Source organism: Sapajus apella, unplaced genomic scaffold (genome assembly GCF_009761245.1).
Source record: "Sapajus apella isolate SASKATOON/1434 unplaced genomic scaffold, GSC_monkey_1.0 scaffold28, whole genome shotgun sequence".
NCBI classification, from domain to species: Eukaryota; Metazoa; Chordata; class Mammalia; order Primates; family Cebidae; genus Sapajus; species Sapajus apella.
The window spans coordinates 4,145,616-4,168,962 of NW_022436968.1; the positions used below are offsets into that span (position 1 = coordinate 4,145,616).

General features: G+C 39.1%; 1 protein-coding gene across 13 annotated transcripts in view; it reads right to left on the reverse strand.

The window, feature by feature from the left end:
- Nucleotides 1–23,347, reverse strand: part of MYO1B (myosin IB) — a 186,170-nt gene that overhangs the window by 78,159 nt on the left and 84,664 nt on the right. For all 13 annotated transcript variants that reach the window (XM_032292597.1, XM_032292595.1, XM_032292594.1 and 10 more), the window contains exons 4-7: nucleotides 21,575–21,669; nucleotides 11,240–11,344; nucleotides 6,943–6,989; nucleotides 3,040–3,103 (exon numbers count right to left, since the gene is read on the reverse strand). In XM_032292597.1, coding sequence (XP_032148488.1) covers nucleotides 3,040–3,103; nucleotides 6,943–6,989; nucleotides 11,240–11,344; nucleotides 21,575–21,669 — 311 coding nt within the window. The remainder of the gene's footprint in view (nucleotides 1–3,039; nucleotides 3,104–6,942; nucleotides 6,990–11,239; nucleotides 11,345–21,574; nucleotides 21,670–23,347) is intronic.

The following is a 23,347-nucleotide window of genomic DNA, read 5'->3' on the forward strand; positions in this document are numbered from 1 at the left end:
CCCAAATACAAAAACATAAATGAGACCAACAAACCTTAACAAAGTAAGATAAATATTATTTTATATCATCTAAACATTTGGATGTACTTCTATATTTTATCTTCTCTACTGAAGCAAATGTTTTACCATCTTCTATTTTGATACGTCTCTTAATGACACTAACCTCAGGGATATGTAATTTTCAAATGACTTCCAGACTTAAATTGTCTCTTTTAGAAAAAGAGAGAGAAGTTGCTGGGCTTTCTTTTCCACTTCCGGGGTACACAATAGGCTCAAGGGATATTGTGCCTTTTTCAAGATTAAGGGTTTTAGCCAATGACAATCTATGCTTTCACCAGACAGCGGCTGGAAATTGAGGCAAAATATACTTCCTACAAAATGGCAAATCTTGTCTTCTTTTCTAGGCTACAAGAAGCTAACTTTTAGCAGTTTGGAGAGAACACAAGTGGGTTTATCCAATGCTTTAAACTCCCTTCTGCCAGAAGGCAGCAACTCCCAGTGACCACCTATGAGTCAGTTCTCTATACCGGATGAAATTTCCTGCTCTTACCACTAATGTATTCCTTCTCTCTCCAAAGCAAAGTATACTCTTAAATGCCATGGTGTTCCCACCACCACAAATTTCAATATAATTTCACTGTGGGAACAAATGGTAACAAATACCATATGAAATCCATTCATGAAGATGTATTAATCTTAATTGGAAAAGAACTGGGTATTTAATATTTATTCTCCATGGATACTGCAAGAATCAGGTGACAAGAAGACATTTGTGTTTAGAACTTAAAACTTCAAAATTTAAAACCAAAGTTGTTTTCTAATCCTTATAATAATAAAGTAATCCTGAATTATTTTCCTAGAATCCTTGAGAGTAATACTGATTAAATCATTCCAAAATATTTAGCTATAAGTTCTGTAATGAAAATAATAGTAAACCTACTCTCATTTTTTTTAAACTATGTTTTATTAATATTATAGCTAGAGTTAATTTGTCCTACAAAAAGAAAGTACTAAAAGACTCAGGAATATCATTCAGAATAAATAATCATCCCTTAAAATGGTGATCTTAAAACTGAAGCATGCCACTGGTTGGATAGCTCTGATCAGCTGTCACATATTGTAAAAGGAGTTAGCCTAACAAGTTTGGCAGAGTTCATAATCCTTTGCATTTGGTTACATCACACAGGGTTTGCATGAGTACTTTTACTCCCATATTTGGTGTACGAAATCATTTAACTTAAGTAGCACTATCCCATTCAACTTCAATTCATATTAAAACTTTCTCTTCAAGGCATTTTTCTAATAAGTAAACATTCTTACAAGTATGGACAATCCCAATACATGGCATACAAAAGTGTGTAGTCGGGAAAAATAAAATGGAAACTTCTTTGTTTTGAGCTAGGGTCTCACTCTGTCACCCAGGTTGGAGTGCAGTGGCTCGATCATGGCTCACTGTAACCTCCGGCTCCCAGGCTCAAGTGATTCTCCTACCTCAACCTCCTGAGCTGGTTGTGCCATCGTATCTGGCTAATTTTTTGTATTTTTGGTAGGGACGGGGTTTTGCATGTTGGCCAGGCTGGTCTCAAATTCATGAGCTCAGGCAATTTGCCCACCTTGGCTTCCCACAGTACTGAGATTACAGGTATAAGCTACTGTGCCCAGCCAGAAATTAAATTATTTAAGAACTATAGAATGCTGGAACTGGGGAGAACAATGGGAATTCATCCAATTCAATCCTGTTATTTCAAAGATGAGAAAACTCTAGCCCTAGATGGTTACTCTCTGAATTATGATTAAAATTTTCTTTTTACATCAGTTACATAGTTTGATCAAATTACTAAATAATAACTTTCAAATGGCATTCTTCTGCTAGGGCCAGTCAGGAAGATCTCAGTAGCATCTGAAAGTGCCAGGATTCTGGGCTACCCAACGCCTCTTCAACCAGATCAGGTCTCATTTTACCTGTGCCATCTTTTGGGTTCAGTACAAAAATTTCCTTTGAAGACAAAATGTCATTGTTATGAGAAAAATAAACACACACACTTTGGGTGCTTCAGTTAGCTCTTCTCCTTTTTTAAAGTCTAAACTTCAACTTTTTTATTCTAATAATCCCAATAGCACCATGAGATGGTGAGGCAGGCAGGGGCAGGAGAAGGTTCAGTCCTATGGTCCTCAAAAAACCCAGAAAACTCAAGAGGATAACCAGACTGTGGCTGGGGGTGCACAAAGCCCTGAGTCATCATCTTACGTTATCCAAACTAATCAACCACGAGCCAAGAGGAGTAGGGACAACAGGGTTGTGCCGTGGGCACCACAGCTCCAAAGCACTGCCAATACTGCCTTTTTATGAGAGACACTGAAAACCCTCTGTGGCGTTCATACACCAACTTTAGAAAACTCTGAATCTGGGCTAGTATGAGCAGACCTCATCTGCTTGTGTGTGTGTGTGTTTTTTTAACCTTTCACATAGAATATTTCATTTCCACAGTCACAAATCATATCTAAAGAAGGTTAAAGAATCTGTTTTGTCTAACAAGTATATCACATTACAATTACATAAATACACTGGAAAAGAAACAAAACTTCTCAAAATAAGATTTGAAGTACAGGTCTACTCCTTTTATTGGATAAGTACCAAAAATTATTAATTTAAAACCAATTATTTATAGTTTGGCTTTTATCATACACATTTTGTTAAAGAAAATAACCCTTAGAGGATCTTTTTTCATACTGGATTGCCTTTAAAGACCCATAGGATTTCAAAAAGACCTATAGAATATAAAAAAACAGTAGGACAAATTTATTTACTTAGAAAACTTCTAAAAAGCTTTTCCAAGGTAAATATTTTAAGTGATTTTTTAAAAAGATTTATGAATTATATTATAAAACAATCTGAAATGCAAAGCTTAAAGTCTAAATATAAAGCAAGGAAACATATTCTTATACCTCAAAGGCACAAGTATCTAAACCATTCTAAAACTATAAATATATGTTTCAGTATTCTGAACTTCTTTACAAGGACTTAAGAAAAATACTCACAGTTACTTATTACTCCTCCTAGCGGGTCGCCTTTAAAGTCAAATTCAATATCCATATATTTGCCCTGCCAAAGAAAGATTTTGTGAGTTTTCTACTTCACCTCAAAATATTCACTCAGTGTACTTCTTAGAGAATAGCATACTAAGCCCTTATTTTTATACATTTGTTTAAATGTAATTAAGAAAGAGTTTATATAACCACGACGCAAAACAACATGCCTCCATAAATAATTCATACTAAATACCCCCTTAGTTCAAAGCTAATATAACCCACTGCTAATTTAGGAACAAGTCTTCTCAGCCATCATGTGACTTTTCCATTTCAGATATCTTTCAAACTTCTGGATGATATGTACTCAATTCAAAAATAAAAACAGAGAAAAATAAGTTATCCTTGTATATACACTGCTTGGGAAGATAGTCTTTTTTTGTTGGCAGAATATGTTTTAAGCCATTGCTAGGAACCTAGAAACATATTGGTAGATGAAATGAAACATCCAGAGATCTGTTTTTATATCTATTCATATCAAATACAAGGTTATATGTTATGAACAGATCAGAATCAGACTGATCATTATTATTTTTTTTGGCTTTTCACCCAGATTATAATAGCAATATATAACGCAGGTTCATTTTACACTTTACAGATGGTATCTTAAACACACAGAAACACACATGGAATTTAATACTCTGATTGTTACAGAACTGGTCTATAATTGCCTAGTTAAAGAGTAACAAGTATAAGAGAATAACCATGACAGCTGTTTCTTGTTTGGAAAAGTGTGTGTTAATCAAATAAGTAATGTCTTTGGTTTCGTTTCATGTCCTAAGAATTACTTTAACTCATTAATTTTCAAAGTGATGGTAAGGGAAAAGGAATATGATCACATGGAACTTGGTCAACAATGCAATTTGTGCCTTTTTATCAGCTTCTGCATGCTCCTGCACCTTCTCTTTTTTCATCATCATGGGTCATCTACCCTTTTAGGTCTGCACTTATTCATAAGGGTATGTCCACCAACCACATCCTTAAAGCTGAAGTAGGCATGAGTGAAAGCAAGGCATTGTTCCTGCCTTCAAGGAGCTTACTGTCTAGTGGGGAATTGAGACAGGTCAACAGGGCATACCAGTGTAGGAGGATTAGTCCTACAGTGGGTCCTGGCACTATGCCAAAGAAGCAGGCACAAAGGGAGAGCAAGAAATCTGCCCCACCTTAATTGCAAAGTATCAGCAGAAGTGAGGCGGACAAGCAGGTGGGAGACCAGGAAGGAGTAGGCATAAGAATTGGCAACCTTGAGGATGATGAGTGGGAAACAAGGCTGGAGAGGGAAGTTGGAGTACATGATTACTTTGAGATATTCTCGTCACAGCAAAGTCATGTCCTTAAAGGCTCCTAAACAAGGATGCCATGATCAAACCTGCTTATTTACAAGATTTCTCTGGCTAAAGTGGAATGAACAGGGAAGAAGCAAGAGTACATGGAGCTGGCAGGAGGTGGCTCCAGTGATTAGGGGAGAAATGCTGGTGGCTTTAAGCAGGAGTAGCCAAAGAGAAAAGTAAAATTGAGAGCTATCCAGAGTGCCACAGTAATAGGTCTAGGCTGGATATAGGAGATGAGAGAGGATAAAAAAAAGTCCAGTCACATAGCCCAGGCCACTGACTAGACAGTGAGGCCCTCCATGAAGGTGGGGTCCCAGGAGGCAAAGCAGCTACAAAGGAGGGGAAGAATGGTTACTCTGTCAAAGGAGTCAGAGGTTGACCATGTTAAGAGGGGATCATTCTGATAGAAGATGGTCCCTGGCCACAGGAGGCGACAGGAGTGTACGTAGACATAGGTATAGGTCAGGCACCAGGGAGCAGGATTAATTCAGTTTGAGGGCCTCTCTGATGACGATGGTGATTTCTGTGAAGTAGGCGTAATAGCATGAGCTGCGAGTAAAAAAATAGGAGGTTTGAGGAGAGTAGAATAAACACTGAAGAGAATGAAAAAGGAGGCCAACCAGGGACAAAGCAACGAGTGGCCAGCCTGAGAATTCGGTAGATAGTGAAATGACACTCCTCCCACTCAGCCACTTCCTGATTACCTGCCAAAAGCTGGGTTCTGATCTTGTCACTAGTCCACTCAGAAATAGCTCAATATGTCAAACTAGAGCTACTGTGGTGGGGAGGGGACACTGTGAGGCATCTCCGCGGGAATGCAGGTTCAAAACGTCAGCTATGATGAGCAAGCATTAACTAGAACATGGCAGGGTCTATCAGACTGCTCAGTGAAGAGGCCAAGGAATTCATTCTAGGTTAACCAGACCAGTACAGACTGGTTTGCAAGGAAAATAAATTACAATTTCCCCGGAGCACAAGTATATAAACCACTGTTATGTACAGTAGTAACCTTAAATACAGTAGAGTCCTGCTATAAAATTAAAACATGGGTATATTACTAGTCAAGTCACAGTCCACAAAGCAGAGAAATTGCTAAAAACTGGGCATGAAATGATTTAGTCTATAATCAGGTATTAATCTCATATCCTAATACCCTTGTTATAATAGGATTTTCCTGAAGTTACTTAATAAGCCAAATGACCTGCCAAGCCTTTCACTAGATTTCCAATATCACTAAGTAGTAATAGCCTTTTAAGCAACATGGGTTTCTACATTTTTATGGTCTATAGACTAAATATATTTGCAAATATTAAAAACTGTGTGCATATAATTTGCAAACAGCAAAAATAAAATCTCTATTGCATAAAGAAGCTTGATCACTGGAATTACTTCTATCGCTCACACTTCACTTCTATTTGTGTAATGAGATTAGCCATGTTACCACAACAGGAAAAGGCACGGATCAAATCAGTTATAACAACTTAAGGGGCTAATCTGATGAAAAAATTCACAGCCTTGGAATTAGGAACCTTATTTAGCCTGTCATTTTCTAAACTATCAAAACTATCTCCATCTGAGGTCACTGTCCTGCCTTAAGCACAAAATAACCTTAAGAAGGAACGACCCAAAAGGGATCTAAAAGAAGAAGGGGGAGAAAAGTCAGGAAGCATCTCAGGTTAGGAGGTATAAAAAATCATCAAAATTGTGTCTGGTGGCAGTCAGTAATGTATGTGAGAAGACAGTTCATAAAACAAATGATATTTATTATAAAAATGTATACATCAATTTCAAAACACCACCATCAGACTCAACATTCCCGCAGCAGCATCCAGGCAGCTGTGTCTTTGTAAAGGGCAGAGGCACCAAAAAGCATGGCCCCACTGGAGGAGCCCACTGCGTCAACATGCAAGGCACAGGTGAGGGAGTAGTGCGGGACAAGGCTAGAGAGACGGAGCCTGTCGGCAGAAGGAGCATTTTCCAACTCAATCAAGCTCAAAACACCAATTAGATTCGGTTTTTATTATTCAGTTCTACTCCACGGCCCCACATCCGCCCCACATGCTTGCATCTGTTGCCAAGCCCATGGACTTTAACTCCACTAAGTTTTAAAATACACGCCATCCTTTCTGGACCCGCTAAATAAGGGACAAGGGCTATAGGGTACACCCTAACCGCAAACTTGACACCCAGTTTATCTTTCTCTTTGCTTAATTTCTGATTCTTGATTTCTAAATACCAAAACTCAGATAAGTGTTACTCTAAATAGCCTCATTTAAACTGCTTGTGGGATTTTATGATAGAAGACGTCAAGAAAACATGATAAAAATAGCTTGTTACTTCAAAAAGAATTCAAAAGGAAAATTCCAGAAACCAAGAGTCCTTATAGAAGTTTGTGTCTCAATAGAGATGATGTTCCTCTTATTTTAAAAATGTGTGTATTAAGAAATATTAAACATCTACTGGTTGTTTAAACATACATGAGCTAAATATTAGTGTTAACACTTATGCTTATACAAATACTTACAAATCTAGAGGAGTTGTCATTCCTTACAGTTTTGGCATTTCCAAAAGCTAGTAGGAAAGAAACAGATGTATAGTCAAGAAAAAAATAATCTCAAACAGAAAGATAAAGCAAATACAGTATTTGAAATCTATGATTTTTGGAAAACACAACTTGTAGCAATGATATTTCTGTCCAAAACTTCCACAGAAATATACCTAGCAGAAGTCTCAGCAAGTTGCTAAACTTCCATGTCTCACAAGTTCGTAGGAAAAGAGAATCATTCCTATGATTCATGGAATTTTTTCAAGTATTACTGTAAACTTAATCTCATCTAATTTAACACCTTTTAACACTTAGAGTAGTCGCGTGAGCGACCAGGAAGCAAGGCTTTACGCTCTTCTATGATTATCATCACTGAATCAGGTTATTTCAGAGATTACTTCTTATTATCAAAGTCTTTATGGAACTTGAAGTTTCCAGATCATGGGAAATGGAACCTTTAAATTGTTTAATTTTAAAATAAAGCTATTTAAATATGATTAATTATACAGGAAGAGTGAGAAATTTGGAAACAATAGTCATTTCTAACAGGCTAAAAGTACCGCATGGTTTCTCATCAGTTTATGTACATCAGACCTAGGTGAAACTTTCCAGGCAATAAAGAAAAACAATTTGGCCCATAATGCAAAATACAAATGTTCCAATCTCAGCTGTTTCCTGGAGGCATACCCAGGACTCCCTTTAAAGGAGGGCATTTAAGAACCATGTGGCTGACACTGCTCCAGGCACACAATGCTTCTGTTAACACAGGGAATAGCATGGAGTCATATGGTAAAAGGATTTTTTTTTCACCAAACCAATGCACAAGATAGGAGCAAATTAACCTGGGCCATGGTAGTAGAAGATTAAGCAGCATAAATACAAACTGTACAAGTAGAGGCAATCCCTGTTTGATGCTCTGAAAGACCCGCCCTGCCCATCTTTACGTGCAGACTCAGGTTCAATGGGTCTGAGATGGGCATGAGATCCTCCATTTCTACCAAGCCTCCCACCCGCCCAGTCTGTTATTGGGATCCAGAGGCCACATGGCAGCTAGCATGACGATGTGGTGAACAGGAAAAAACTTTTTAGGCATCAAATTCCTGGAACTCTCCATAACTTCTTCAAATTAAACAGGGAGCAGATTAGACTACTGAATGTTCAAACGAGAACTGTGGGCTAAAATCTGGTCCGAGTTTTGAAAGAAGTCACCTGATCAAGGAGTGAGGGTGTATACCAACATATGTTAAATGTGGTAATTCAGCAGCCACACCGATGCATTTTATTTTGTGTGGGGTGTTTTTTTGGTGTTTTTGATTCTTAAAAAATAGTTGCTCAAGCTAACATTTACAAACATTTACAACATTTACAAAGTCAACAAAGGCAAAGTTCTTTGCCTTAGAGATGGTGCTTGGACTGAGTATGGTTTGGTAGATCCCTGGGAGCAAATTCTGTCTACCAGAGAAGATGAGCTGAGATGCTATACAGAGTGAAGAAATCTGCACCCTAAAAATACTCAAAAAGGATGCTTGCTGGAGAGGTTCCTGTTCTTATCCCATATCCACCACCAGTTAAAAGGCTTTCATGAATGCAACCTTGATAATGGTGTGTATTGACCCAGTTATCATGAAGACTATGACATTTCTTGTGTTTTCACAGGCTAGTCTTTTGTGGTGGGTGTGAACAAGCAGGGCTGCCAAGTTAGCCAACTTGCACAGCCCCAAGTCCAACTAGAGATGCTGATGCATAAAGGACAGTTTATTGTGGCTTGAAGGTCAGGGGCAAGTGAAGGAATTGCTTCAAAGAAACTTTATTCAGGGTGCTATTTGCAAGCCATAAACCATCTTTTCATCAAACAAATCTGAGTTGCACATTACTAAACACAACCCTAAACACTAAAGTCTTTTATTATGAGCCACAGAATAAAAAGCAAGTGTTCCATTATAGAACACTTGAGACACATTCCTCAATTGGTTTTTTTTTTAAGTTCATTGTTCTAAGCGTTCATTTACAGTGGCAGCTCCAGTTAAAAAGTAAAGCATTCCCATAAAAGATAATGCATGCCCACAGTGGATATTTCTTCCATTTCCTGCACTGGAGCCTAGATCCAAATACCACTGAATAAACAGCCAGATTCTAGTCACAGATGCAGGCGACAGCATTCCTCAGCATTTCTCCTTTACATCATAGAATTCTTAAAATAAGCATATAGAGACATACAGCAAATATAGCACCCTAACTTAAAAGCAAAAGACAATAAAAATTCAAATATTGGAACAATTAAATTGAGAGATACCACTTTCCATAATAGCTTCATTATTAAGGTACTGAAATGGAGGAAAGATCAAAAACAGCATAATAGATGATTTGTCTTCATTTCTCTCTTATGCTACTAACTGGGGATACAGCTGCATGGCTCCTTGTAATGGTGAAACTGAAGCATGGAAGTGTGTCTTGGGGTCACAGTGAATGCTCAGTGTTCAGGAGCCTCTCTGAAAGGGCAGGAGAGGTTGGGCCTGGGTACAAACAACAACAGGGCAGGGTTTTAACTCTCCACACTGGGGGAAAAACTACCCTAAAGCAGTTCTGCTTTAATCTGTGTTGAATGTCATCCTTCCATGACTTGGACCAAAAGCTTCCACCAAACTACTTATCTAGCCCAGAGATTCTAATCAGGGGTGGTTCTGATTCCCCAAGGGACATCTGGCAATGTCTGGAGATACTTTCAACTGTCACAACCAGGAGCAGGGGTGCAACTGGCAGCTAACAGAGGTCAGAGGTACACAGGACAGGTCATCCTACAATGCATAGGACATCCTTCCACAGCAGCATGTAAGCAGTACAATAGTGCTGAGGCTGAGAAACCCTACCCCATCACAACAAATATGTTAAGTGACAGTCAAGACACGTTTACATTATAAAGCATTTTTTTTAGACAGTCTCCCTCTCTTGCATATAATACAAAACAAGGTTTTTTTCTTTTGTCTGTTTGTTTGAGACACAGTATTCCTCCGTTGCTCACGCTGGAGTGCAGTGGCGTGATTTCAGCTCACTGCAACCTCTGCCTCTCAGACTCAAGTGATTCTAATGTCTCAATCTCCTGAGTAGCTGGGATTACAGATGTATGCCACCATGCCCAGCTAATTTTTGTATTTTTAGTAGAGAAGGAAGGGGTTTCACCATGTTGGCAAGGCTAATCTCAAACTCCTGACCTCAAGTGATCTGCCTGCCTCGGCCTCCCAAAGTGCTGGGATTACAGGTGTGAGCCACTGTGCCTGGCCGTAAAGCAAGTTTAATGACTTGCCATCAATAGGGAAAGACTTTGATATACTGTTTCTTGTGCCAAGGTAGTTCATACTGATGTTGTATGCCATTCTCCATGGCATTAAGGAAACTCATTTCTGCCTTTGTTTTCTGATGATGTTATGGGCTGAATGCTTACCTCCTCGCAAAATTCATATGTTAAAGCCCTACCCCTTAAAAACCTAGCATTGGGAGGTGGGGCCTTTGGAAGGAATCAAGGTGAGATGCGGTCATGAGGGGTAAGGCTCTCAGGATGGAACTGGTGGTCTTTTGAGAAGAGATAACAGAGAGTTTGCTCTCGTCTCCCCACTCAAGCACAATGAAAAGGTCACATGAGTACACAGCAAGATGGCAGCCACCTACAAGCCAAGAGAAGAGGCCTCAGAATGAAACCTACCTGGCCAGGATCTTGGTCTTGAACTTCTAGCCTCTAGAGGTTTGAGAAATTAAGTTTCTGTTGTTTAAGCGACCCAGTCTGTGCACTTTGTTATGGCACCCCAAGCTGACTAATACAGAGAGCTAAACAGAGAATCTGTGTACTCTCCAGTCAGGTTTAGGCTTTCTACGGCCCTGGAAAAAATGGGTTCTTAAGTGTTTCTCTGGCTGAGCCCTCATTTCCCTAACAACAAAAATAATCAGCCACCAATGTTATCCTGAATAATAAAATAGCACTGCACCATCAAGTGCAAATAATTGGTTGATTATTTTTAATCAAAATTTAAGTCATTCAAATAAAAAAAGAGTGGGGAAAAGTGATTAAGTAGGAAAGCTCATTTTACATTAGGAAACTATTCTGCTAAATACTTAGGCCAAGAGGTTCTAGAACACAGCTTATTTGCTCAGCAGGTCTTGGCCTAAATTTCTTCCTTCCCCTTCCCTCCCAGAATACCTTCCAGCAGACTAGGTACTCAAAGCACCCGGATAACTGAATCTGCTGTTCGAGTCACACCAACTTAATGTACATAATGCATCCTACCTTCCAGGACGGGGTTGGACTGCAAAAGCTGTTCTTTAACTTGATTAACTTCCGCTCCTTTTCCACAAACAGCTGCCACATAGGACATGACAAGCTTGCTGGCCTCTGTGGATGAAAATAAGCCATATTAATCAATAACACAGAAATTTAAAAAATCTTTTTGGGAAGGAGAAATCTGAGGGAGGAGATCCACTAATGGTGTTTTCAAATGCCTTTATTCCTGAGGGAGCAAATAATGTTTTGGAAACCTTTTAAAATATTTGTGCTTTCTATTCAGTGACATGTCATTAATTCAGACATAAAAAATCGTGCTTAAAGATTATCACTGGGCTGTTAAAAAATTGCTTGGTAACATGGCCAACAAAATTTCAGAATTACCTTCTTAAAGCAATCATTTATATATAGTTACTATATTATATACTGATAAGCCAAAAATAACTTGGTAACCTGGATATCTTTACCAAATGTATTTTTAAAGTTTAAAAGAATGATATGCTCCAAATCAAACTGGTTTGCTCGGCCAGGTACAGTAGCTCATGCCTGTAATCCCAGCACTTTGGGAGGCTGAGGTGGGCAGATCACGAGGTCAGGAGTTCAAGACCAGCCTGGCCAATATGGTGAAACCCCTGTCTCTATTAAAAATACAAAAATTAGCCAGGCATGGTGGCGCAAGCCTGTAGTCCCAGCTACTTGGGAGGCTGAGGTAGAAGAATCACTTGAGCCCAAGGGGGAGGGGTTGCAGTAAGCCAAGATCATGCTACTGCACTCCAGCCTAGGAGACAGAGCAACTCCATCTCAAAAAAAAAAAAAAAAAAAAAAAAAAAAAAAACAACGGTTTGCTCATAATTAGACCAAATTTATTATTCTTCAACTGAATTAAAAAACTAAGCACCCAATGTAAGGATTTAATAACAAAAAATACAGCCCTTTCCAGGCATGGTAGTCTTAATAGGCTTCACTAGCGACCCTCAAAAAAGCTGCTAAAGAGTCACAAGGCAAAGGCTAAAACCACCTAAAAATTTCTTAGCTCAAACTGAGAGGTAGACAAAACACGTCTTTGGTGGTTTTATCCTTTTCCTGTCAGTCAGTCTGTATCCCCTCTCTCAGGATCTAACTCCTAGCTCCTGATCTTTTAACACTGAGTTCCAAGGAATGTTAATAGATATTTAAGGAAAATTAGGTCCAAAGTCAAATGAATGTGGTGCCACAGTGAATAAGATGCAGCGAAACCACTTTCTTTATCAAAAGACTTCTCAGAGCTTTTTAATATGATCATGTGCACTGCAGAACTCCGAAAAAGGAACTACAATGCTGTGTTTCCCTAATTTATTTGCTATGGAATCTGTTTTCCACTGGGCTATCCTAATTAGCTGTTCTAATGTTCCATAACCAGGATCCAGGAAATGCTCGACTATTTTATGTTGGCAAAATAAAACATACTCTCTAGTCTGGGTAGTTGAGGTAAGGAAACCAATCTTTCCAAATCCTGCTTTGTCTCAAGTCTTTGCTCTACTGACACTGTCCATGGGCAGATGAGCCCCGCTCCCCCCTGTCCCTCCCCCAGGGGTTGGAGGGATGGTGTCTTTGTCTACAGGTGCAATTAGGCAATCGTAACTTTCTCACAGGAGGCCTGCAGGTGGATTCCGGTCCCATCTCCCAACATTGGGAAAATAACATATGAACAACTGGAAGGCCACTTTGAGCACAGTGCCCAACATGTTCCTTAGGGCTTTTGTGCAACCTAAAAGCATCAGTCAACAGGAGCCACTGCGGACCAAGAATCTATGCAGGTCACAGAGAGCTCTTAAGTCCTAAGATAACTGTTTCTGGAGTTCTGGCAAATACATTAAGGAGGAACTAAACAATCCCATGGAGTCCAGAACTATGGTGGGATGTTAGGTATTTCTTCAACGGTTGGTTGCAACTGTCTCCAATTTGCTTCCTGGGTAATGAAAAGGAGTCCAAATTGGTCACTGGGTCGTCTGTGATGGTTGATTTCGGCTGTCTGCCTTTAAAGACGGTAACTGAGAAACAACCTGTCCATCTTTGCAATGCCCTTCTTTCACAGGGCACTCACTGTCCATAGAACACAACCTCAAACGTTTAAAATTCCTCAACTACATTTTCCATTTTTCTCATGGCTTAAGTAGAAAAAAGTCAGTAAATTATATATAGATAATCCTGTTACACCATTCAGGCTGTCCTGAGCCGTCACTTACAAAGACTTTATATACTATTATATTTCATTTGACTCCTAGGGGCCACATTGCTCTCCACTCTCCTGTCCAAGCTATAGCTCTTCTCTGCTCACTTCAGGATACTTTCTAGGCTCTCTGCCTTTCCGTTCAGGTGAGGCTGCCCTCCCAGCAGGTTCCTCACACCCTGTACTATCTAGTCTCCAGGCCTGGGGCAGCTCTCCTCAATCACCTAGCATCCAACTCTGCAGTCTGGCCTGGGAAGCAATCCCCTCCAGGCTTGCTTTCTCATCTTTCTGCTTTGTCAGGGGCATTCTTTGTTCCCCCATTCCACCTGAACTCTCACATATATTATGTATATGTCTCTTTCTTGACATAAATTTCTGGCCTTTCTATCCACTGTAATACTAGAAGACTGAAGACATTTATCAGCAAAATAAGTGTCTTAGATGGTGGCAAATATACAAACATACTAAGACACACATTTTAGGTGACAAGGTAAGTTTTCTTTTAGGTAAATTTACAAAAAATATGTAAAATTTAGGCCAGGCTGTTTTGTTTATTACGGTAATTATGAACCTTATTGTAGCCAAACCTCAAAATTCAGATTCATGGCCATACTGAGCCCTCTGAAAACCTGTTCTGGTCCAGGATGAACTTAGGGAACAACCGCCTCGGGGGGCAGGGCGGGGATGGAGAGGAGGATCAACCAAGAATGAGAAACTTTTAGTGGCTACTAGAATTAATTTGACCTCTCAGAGATCTTTTTAACGGCCAGAACAAGATGGATTAAGTTCTCTCAGGGTCCAATGTGTTTGAAAATGGCACCAGGCGCAGATCTCCTGGAATTTGGGTCAGGCTTATATCATTTGGCTGTTAAAGTATATATAAGTCCATAATATCTCTTGGCATATAAAACATATAAAGATGGATTAATTTAGACTGAAATTAAGAATCACTGTATTAACTTTAAAACCTATTTAAGCAATTCAAATATAATTTTTAAAAATAGTTCAAGGATAAAGTTCAAGTTGTTTTAACAATTTATTTCCAAGTTGTTAAAAATATCTTCAGATTCTTCTATTTTCAGGGATTCTACTACTAAACTCATCTTATTAAGTCATTTTTGGGAGCTGAGATTAAGAGTATTTTCTCCAAAAAAGTCACACTATTTAAAAGAGACAACTCATAGTTTTCCTGATAATACCTGAGCTTTAACTCAGCTAGTTAGTGCATAGGTACTACGTTAGAGAAATTAATAAACCAGTAAGGATGAATTGCAAGGTCCAACATATTTTAAGGAACTGTTTTCACAATATTTCACCTTGCTGGAAACTGGAAATAACAGTTATCCCATGAGGCTTTGTGCTTCATTTCCTTTTTGCTCTTTGGTGCTAAGGTTCAAATAAATTTGGATCTGTATTCAAATATTTATATACCCATACAAATCAAATCTTTACATAATAACCTCTATAAATGAAAAATGAATTTCTGAGGAGGATCAAAAATGGAATATCATCCACCATATTTCAAAGTCTGGTTTTTTAATTATGTTGACTGTTAAATATAAGAATATTGTCATTTAAAATAGACAAAATGTAACAGCTTTGCTTAGAATCAATTCTAATCAGTTCATCATTTTCTCTAACTCGTAGATGCTTTACATATGTAAACATACATATATATGTTTGAATGTAACTTCAATTTTAAAATTCATCAACAGCTGGACTAACAAAACACATGAAGTCTTTGGGGTCAAACTCTCTTATCAGAAAATGGCAGAACATTTAGGATTTAACACATATTCTGTACTAATGGACAAAGGGCCTGCTACAAAATACTTCTGGATCAGAATTAATTTCTATAAACAATGGAAAGGAAGTAGAGATGACAGTTTAAATCTGTGGGGATTTTAAAGTCCTGTAAGAGTAAGAATAACTGAATTCTGTATTCTCTGACACCCTGCACTGTACTGTGATATGCTGTGTATTATGTAATTATCACACATAACAGAATTATACAAATTCATATACAGTCATCTCTTTAATGAAAGAAAGCACTGTAAAGTAGTGAAAGGTGAATGAGAAAGGGACAACAATTCAAGGAAGGACAATTGTGATGATGACAAAAGGATGGGAATCTCACGCCTAAGATACCTAAGCCTATGTATGTTAACTGAGCAGGTTCCACATGGATTCAATCACTGTGTCAGGGAAAAAAAGGCATGAGGATAGGCAAGCCTTATTCTGCATTTTTTTCACAGAGCTTCTAATAAATTCATCCAGGAGTAACAGGTCTCTATGGATGCATTCATAGATACAGGTAATATCATATGTCACATATCAATCATACAGGTCATATGGCATATAGAGAGGGCCATACATTTATTAATATACATTTATTTATCTACTTCTTTACCCCTCTATCTCCCTAGTTAAGACACCAAAGTTTTTCTAGGAATTAAGCTTTGGTAGGTCTGGTGGTTCAGAGCCCTAAACCATAGTTTAGGGCTAAAGAGTGAATGCCTAAATCAATGAAGCCATGTTTGTGCGCAATGAAAGAAGCACTCTGCAGCTTAGAGGAACCACCTTTCAGCAGCTGAGTTTGCTGTGCTGCAAAATAAGCCAACTCCCGCACATCCAAATGGATCTAACAGGCCGCAGTGAACTGTTCCAGAGTACTAAACGCATGGGCCCCGCCATGAGAGATGCAGCCTTTGCTAAAAGGGAAGTCACAACTGGTGATGTTTTAATTGAAATAAGACTGTATGTCATACTATTCTGAAAACGGGCCACCAAATCTCTGATAACTTATACAAAACACACAGATGGAGTGGGGTCTTTCTCACACGGGGAGAAACAAAACAAAAGATCGCTACATTTTGGCCTTGAGTTCGCTTATCTATTCTTCAGCGTGGGTATGTTCAATGCTGTGAAATGCTCAGCAATGTTTAGGCTATGGTAAGTCAGTGGCACCTCTGTCACTATCCAGTTGGAGAATGATTGCAAATGTATAAAGGTCATTTGGGGTTTAAAACCAAAGGTCTTAATGAGCAAGGCAGGCTTCATAACTCTTCCAGCAGATGGCTGAAGAGTTCCTAGAAACTGATGTAACTATAAAATTAGAAACCAAATAATTATGTTTCCTAATGTTGGGATCATCTTCTCAGGCCCAGAGATTTACTCTGGTGTCCTTGGAAACATGTAGTTTTAATGGTTCCCTCATATTCTGCCTCCCTGACCCCATTGGTGCTTGAAAGGTTTTCCACAAACCATTTGTATTCATGGGAGTGAATTGTGAGTTCAATGCCTAAAAATACTTGGGCACTTTTATGAGGTCTGATGAATTTTTTATTTAGCAAAACAGTAATGAATTAAATAGCACCCCAAAGGACTCAAAAGAGTTCATGCCTCTCCCTAAGTGCCCAGGTTATATAACTCGGCAGCTTAAGAGTGTCTCCAATATTTAAGACTAATAACATCATCATTTGCCAAGAAGGGTTTATGAAAGTTAAGTTAATTACTTCTTATAAAATAAGCTCTCTAATACTGCATGGTGGTTCTACACAAACTATTAAGGAAATATTTTTATTGAAAGGTGATATTATATGCCAAGTACACAGCACATTCCAGGCCTTCAATAAATGTTAATCATCTTCTTTCATCTATTCACTAAAACAAAAATTTCAATAAACACATGTACACAAAAACAATTTTAGTGCATAAGATGATATGACATGTCAAAATGGCCTGGCATCCCTCTTGTGCTCAAAATTGAGATGAAACCTCCCCCCACCATTCCTTGTACAACTATACTGCAATTTCTATATTATCTTCCATCATTTTATTTTCCTCTAATCCCCATGAAACAGAGATTTTAAACAACACACATATTCTTGGTTTCACTCAATTTGGTAGTCTAATGACAATTAAAATCATCATGAAGTATTAAGCAGTTTTTGTACCATTGCTTTCAAAAAGAAAGAAAATAGGAATAAGTCAGCAAATCACTGTATGTCTACAGTGGACTGAGAGATAGGAGAAGCTGTTGGGCTCTATAAGTGAAAAGGACTGGAGGACTGGAGGGCTAGGTGCTACCAAGCATGTAGCTAAGCAGGTATTTAAAAGCAACCACTCTCAGGAGCAGTATCCACCTCCCGGCACCAGGAATCTTACAGCTGAAGTACCCAAGACTATAATTCATCATGGGGTCCAAGAAGCACAGTGGCTCAAAAACCACATAAATGCTTTGAGAGATTTCTAGGCAGTGTTATTCAAAGTATGATCCAAGGACCTGCATGACTCAAAGTTGGCCAATCCACAGACTATTACTGGTCTACACATGCAAGCAGGCTTTTAAAAGTTTCTGCAGTAATTTGATTGTTTCTTTTGCCTGTTGAAACTAATGGAAAAAATTAAGGTTTAAATGTTCTATGTTGTCTATTATTTCGCTTTTCTAGTAATGATCAACAAGAGATTTGGAACTGATGCTTCGCCGCAGATTTGAGAAGCAATGCTCTAGGGTCTCTGCTGTACCCTCCTCCCTGAGGCAGCAACTAATCCTATGTGCTGTAAACACAATGGCCCTGCCAGAGGAAACGGTAACAAACCCTAAAAAGTGCTGTCCATTTTCCAGCTTATGATAAAGGGCAACAGGATCCCAGAAGGATTAAATCCAGGGAAGATGACAAGGAGAAGAGGATTTCAAGTGGTGATTTGGGCACTGAAATGAATAGGAAAAATTGTCAAGCAGAAAAATATCAAGAGAAACTACAAAAAAGAAGAATAAACTCCATTCTACTACTAGAGTTCTACCAGAGAAAGAGGGTGGTGTTTATTTTCTTTTCCTAAGAAAAATGGATGCCAATCCTCTGAAACAGCACCAGCAACCTCCACTCAGTTTTTCAGTAAGGAAGATACATGAGCCCACCAGAAGATGGAATCTCACTCCAGGAGGAAGTGGTAGTGTTAAGAACTCTCTGAGAAGGCGGATGTCACACACTGACATAGCTAATTAGTGGACATGCTGTCTTCTTAGAACACATGTTCCAGAGGAGAAGAAGAACTGGCCAAGGCCCATCAAAACAATGACCGCAACCCACTTCTGATGACTCACTTAAGAATGAATTGATACAATTAGAATATCCTTAAAAAAAATCATTAGTCACAAAGAAGACTGACTAACAAGCTAAAGAATGTAAGAATGAAAGAGGCTTAGGAATATTTTCTTTTCTTCTTCCAAGTGAAACTAAAAATGAAGCAATATGAATATGTGGGTTTGTAGATATAGTCAAATAAAATAGCGGGAGGGGTGGGCATGAGATACAGCATCAGTACAAACGGCTGCAGCAAGAAACAGAGTTTCTAACTTGCCTTGCCTTCATTTTCATTGGTCAACCTGGAGGCAAACAAGAAGCAATGCTGCTTCTAAGAATTAAACCGTTTCACCTGAAAGAACTGGTTAGTGACATAAGGGGTAAAAGCAATTTCTCAAGATGCCCCTGTCCTGGTAAAAGTTCTCAGAGGCTGAGAGGGGGAGAGAGACAGAGACAGAGAAAGACAGAGAGAGAGAAACCCATTGCCACAAATAATCCTCAAGAGAGATAATGGTTGGTGGTTTGTGACCCTCCACATAGACACAAAGAAAAGGAAGAGACAGCCCAGTATAATATATATTCTAGAGACAAAACCGACAAAATTAGGAAATGGAGTTGATGTGGGAAATGCAGGAAAGGAAGAAATCAAAGATAACAAACATTTCTAGTGTGATAACGAGGTTGACTAGTGGTCTCATTTACTGAGACCAGAAATGTTGGTTATAGGAGGGTAAAGAGAGAAATCAAGAGTTCCTTTTTGTACATGCTTAGTCTGAGATGCATGTTAGACCCCAAGTGGAGATGTCAGACAGACAGGCAGTAAATACATTAGCGTTTTTGTCAATTACTTAAATAAAGACAGGAGGCTTGCTCCTTGGATTAGTACATGATGTTCATTCAATCATTCAAATATGTACTTATTGATTGCCTACTGTATGCCAGACATTAAATTAGGAAGTAGAGACACAAAACAAAATCCCTCCCTTAAGGAGACATGGGAGGCTAGTTGAAAGAGACTTACCAGCACGGGCACTCAGAAAGAACCATGTTCAAGGTACAGAGATACAGCTTAGTACAGTGGATAAAAGCAGGCACTCTAGAACTACACTGCCTACGTTCAAAATCCCAGCTCTGCCACTTATTCACTGCATAAGTGTTGAAAAATTGCTTAACATTTCTGTGTTTCTATTTTCCCATCATAAAAATTGAATTACCAAAAATATTTATCTCATACATGTAATATGTTAAATAAGCACAGTGTCCAGCACATGATAAGTGCTGAACATGGGTTAGCTACTATCATTATTACCCAGCAAAATGACAGCAATCCTAAGGGAAGGGAAAGAATCGGGATTTGTCAGCTCCTCAAGAGGTTGTAACAATGAACCAAAACTAATAAAAGTACCAGATTCTGCATGCAGGTTTAAAATAATTTTGTTTACCATACTAGATTGAGCAGATCTGACCTAATGAAAATTACTGTGAAAATAAAACAAAAATGAAAACAAACAAACAAACAAAACCCTATAATATCTTGCTCGGTTTAGAGACCAGTATGAATCAGTACATGCTTTCTATTAATAGAAGCCTAGAATCCACATTAAGAGGGATAATAGGTTGGGCACGGCGGCTCACACCTGTAATCCCAGCACTCTGGGAGGCCAAGGCAGGTGGATCACCTGAGGTCAGGCATTCAAGACCAGCCTGGCCAGCATGGTGAAACCCTGTCTCTACTAAAAATACAAAAATTAGCTGGGTGTGGTCATGGGCACCTATATGTGATCCAGCTGCTTGGGAGACTGAGGCAGAAGAATCACTTGAACCCAGGAGGTGGAGGTTGCAATGAGCTGAGATTGTGTCACTGCTCTCCAGCCAGGGCTACATGAGTGAGACTCCATCTCAAAAAAAAAAAAAAAAAGGAGGGAAATAGTTCTCTCACAACCAGGACCAAACCTGAAGTATTCTGTTTACTTTTTGGTATGCAATTTCATGAAGCATATTGACAAGTTAGGATGTTTCCAGAACAAAAGGACCAAGATAATGAGAGATTTGTAAAATCCAATTCTTGTAATGTGCTCTCATAAGCACCATATGATTTTCCTTCACTCCACTTACGTTTTGCATGTAATTTGTATGTACAGCCCTTTGGTGACACCAAGCACCATCGTTTTGGAGGGCTATGCAGGTACTAAGACAACTGACCAATTATATATGCAAGCTCAGACATTTCATGGTATATACACAGTAGTCTGTGAGTATGTACGTGCACGTATCTATTAAACAAAAGCATTTTACGATGAAACCTTATGAAAATGCCATCTCCCTCACCATCCTCCTCCTCCACAGACTCATCAGTTCCATCAAAAAACCCACTGACGACAGCAGCTTTAACCTTTCTAAGGTTGGATTCAGGGACTGTGGCTCTTCTGAATCTTTTCCAGGTAGCTGGGTACCATCTGTAAAGTCATTTTCTCACTCAAGACCACCAATCATATGAATTGCTTTCATTAAAAGCACAAGAGGAAAAAAGCATAACCCTTCCATTTGGAGGGTTGTTTTACGGGAAGCTTGCCGGGTCTAAAAAAATACATTTAAAAATCTCAGTTCTTCAGACTTCAGAGGAAAACTCTTGAGTAGAATGTTAGCATTTTCCTGGTACCTTCCCTCACTTTTTAGCAAAGGTAGAGTGTGTTTGCACATTCTTAAAAAAATAAACTGGCATTCCTTGGGGAAGCAGTTTGAATCTGTGAGAGCACAAAAGTTTAATATCTTGAGAGAAAAGTAAAGAGATCTTGCACCATCCAGAGACTACACTAGAAAGGTCTAGAATCCAGCACTAGACTTCATAATGGTTGGAATCCCCTTGGATAGGCACCTTGTTTCTCTGGGAAGTCCAGGGAGCACTCTATAACCCTAATCAGTATCCTCCTGCAGAAGCACCCTCACAGTAGCCCTGTGACAGATCTTGCTAAGGAAGCCCCGCTTGTCCTCTTTGTCATTCTGGGTAGCATTTACCTTCTGCAGAGTTACTTGGAGGAGACTTACCTGTTTTTCCTGCTCCGCTTTCCCCAGTAATGAGAATACATTGGTCCTTATCTTGATCTCTTAGGGATCTGTATGCTTCATCAGACAGGGCAAAGCTGCAGGGAATAATGGAAAAAAGTCCTTAGAATTCAATCATTATTATGTATTTATCAGATGGAACTACAAGCTCCTTAAAGGGTCACTGTGATATGCTTTGGAAAGCAAGCCATCCCATTTTATTTCCTGTAAGTTCTTAAAATCCATAAATAAATAAACCCATCCTTTGTGGGCCATGTTACCTTCTTCCATGTATTCTCTATTAACCAAAATGGTGCTGTTTTATTGTACTCTAATGATATGCTCTATTTAACCCAGGAAGCTACATTTATGGCTTGTTACACTAAAATCCAGGTAACTCAGACAAACAAGGAGAAAATGTTACACCATATGTCCAAAATTGGATAATGTTGAGATTTTTCAAGACAATACACTAAGGTTTCAATACAATGAGGGAAAAAATCCTTTCCAAACATTAGAAAAATACTATCAAATACCAAGTAGCTGATGTTACTACAATAAGCTAAATACAGAACTAATGCCTTTACAAACAAATGACTGAAACTCTAAGATCCACCAGAGGCAAAATTGGGTTTGCCACGGTTTTCTTCTGGCCCAAGCTTCCCAAACTTCTAACCCTGCCTTAGGATGACAAAGGGCCTCTTGAGGCCAGGCTAGTGCTCCTGTTGCTGTTCCCCACCTCAAAATTTACTAAAGCAAATTTTGCCCCTTTCAGCTAATTGAAAAAATGATTCTGACAATAAGATAATGTATTGAAAACAGGTAAAGCCCTCACTTCATTTATTAACAAGTACTTGCTGAGAGTCTACTATGTGTCAAGAACAAGCTGGGAATGTAGAGACAACGCCTGACCCCTTCTTCCGGGAGCTCTCTGTCAAAAGCAGGAGAGAAAGGGACAAAGAGAAAATGGAACCAATACATTAAGCCCAATGATAAACGTATGTGCAGAACATTGAAGAACAAGACACAAAGGGGTGGAGACTGGACTCAGAGAAACTCAAGAGGTGGAAAACTCAGTCCTAAAGAATGAAGCAAGACAAATGTCTTTTATGCAAAAATAAAGGCCAAAACATCATGGAGGTAGAGTGAAGGATTATGGGCGGTTCCGTGTAGCCGGAAGGCAAAGCAAAGCATAAGGAACAGAGGATAAGAGATGAGCTGGGGAGAGAGATGGGCAAGTTCCGAATGAAGAACAGAAGAGCTGAAAGGGAGCTTCACTGCAGGATGATAAACAGCGGGTAGCAAAGTCAGATGGTAATTAGAATTAATAAAATCAACATTTACCATGTACCAGAACTGTCTCCAAGCTCTTTACGTTTAGTCATTTTAAATCTTGCAACAAGACCACCACAAATCAAAGACATAACTTGCTGAGGTCCACTGTCAGTGTGACACAGCAGGGCCAGCACTGACCCCTGTGACTGACCACTGGGATACAGCACGTCTGTATTTTGCAAAGACCACAGCATGACAAGGGTGCATGTAAGAGCAACCAGTCTGCAGCCAGGAGACTGGAGAAGGACTGGGATACAGGAAGAGTGTACATCTGGCCAACTAGATCACAGAGAGCTGTTCACACCAGTCAAGGAATTAGGCTTTTCTTCCAAAGGCATATGGGCCATAAATAATGACAATTTACTGAATACCTTCAATGTGCCAGGAGTCCAGTAAAGTGTTATAGGATTCACAGTTGGACTTAATCCTCAACACAGATCT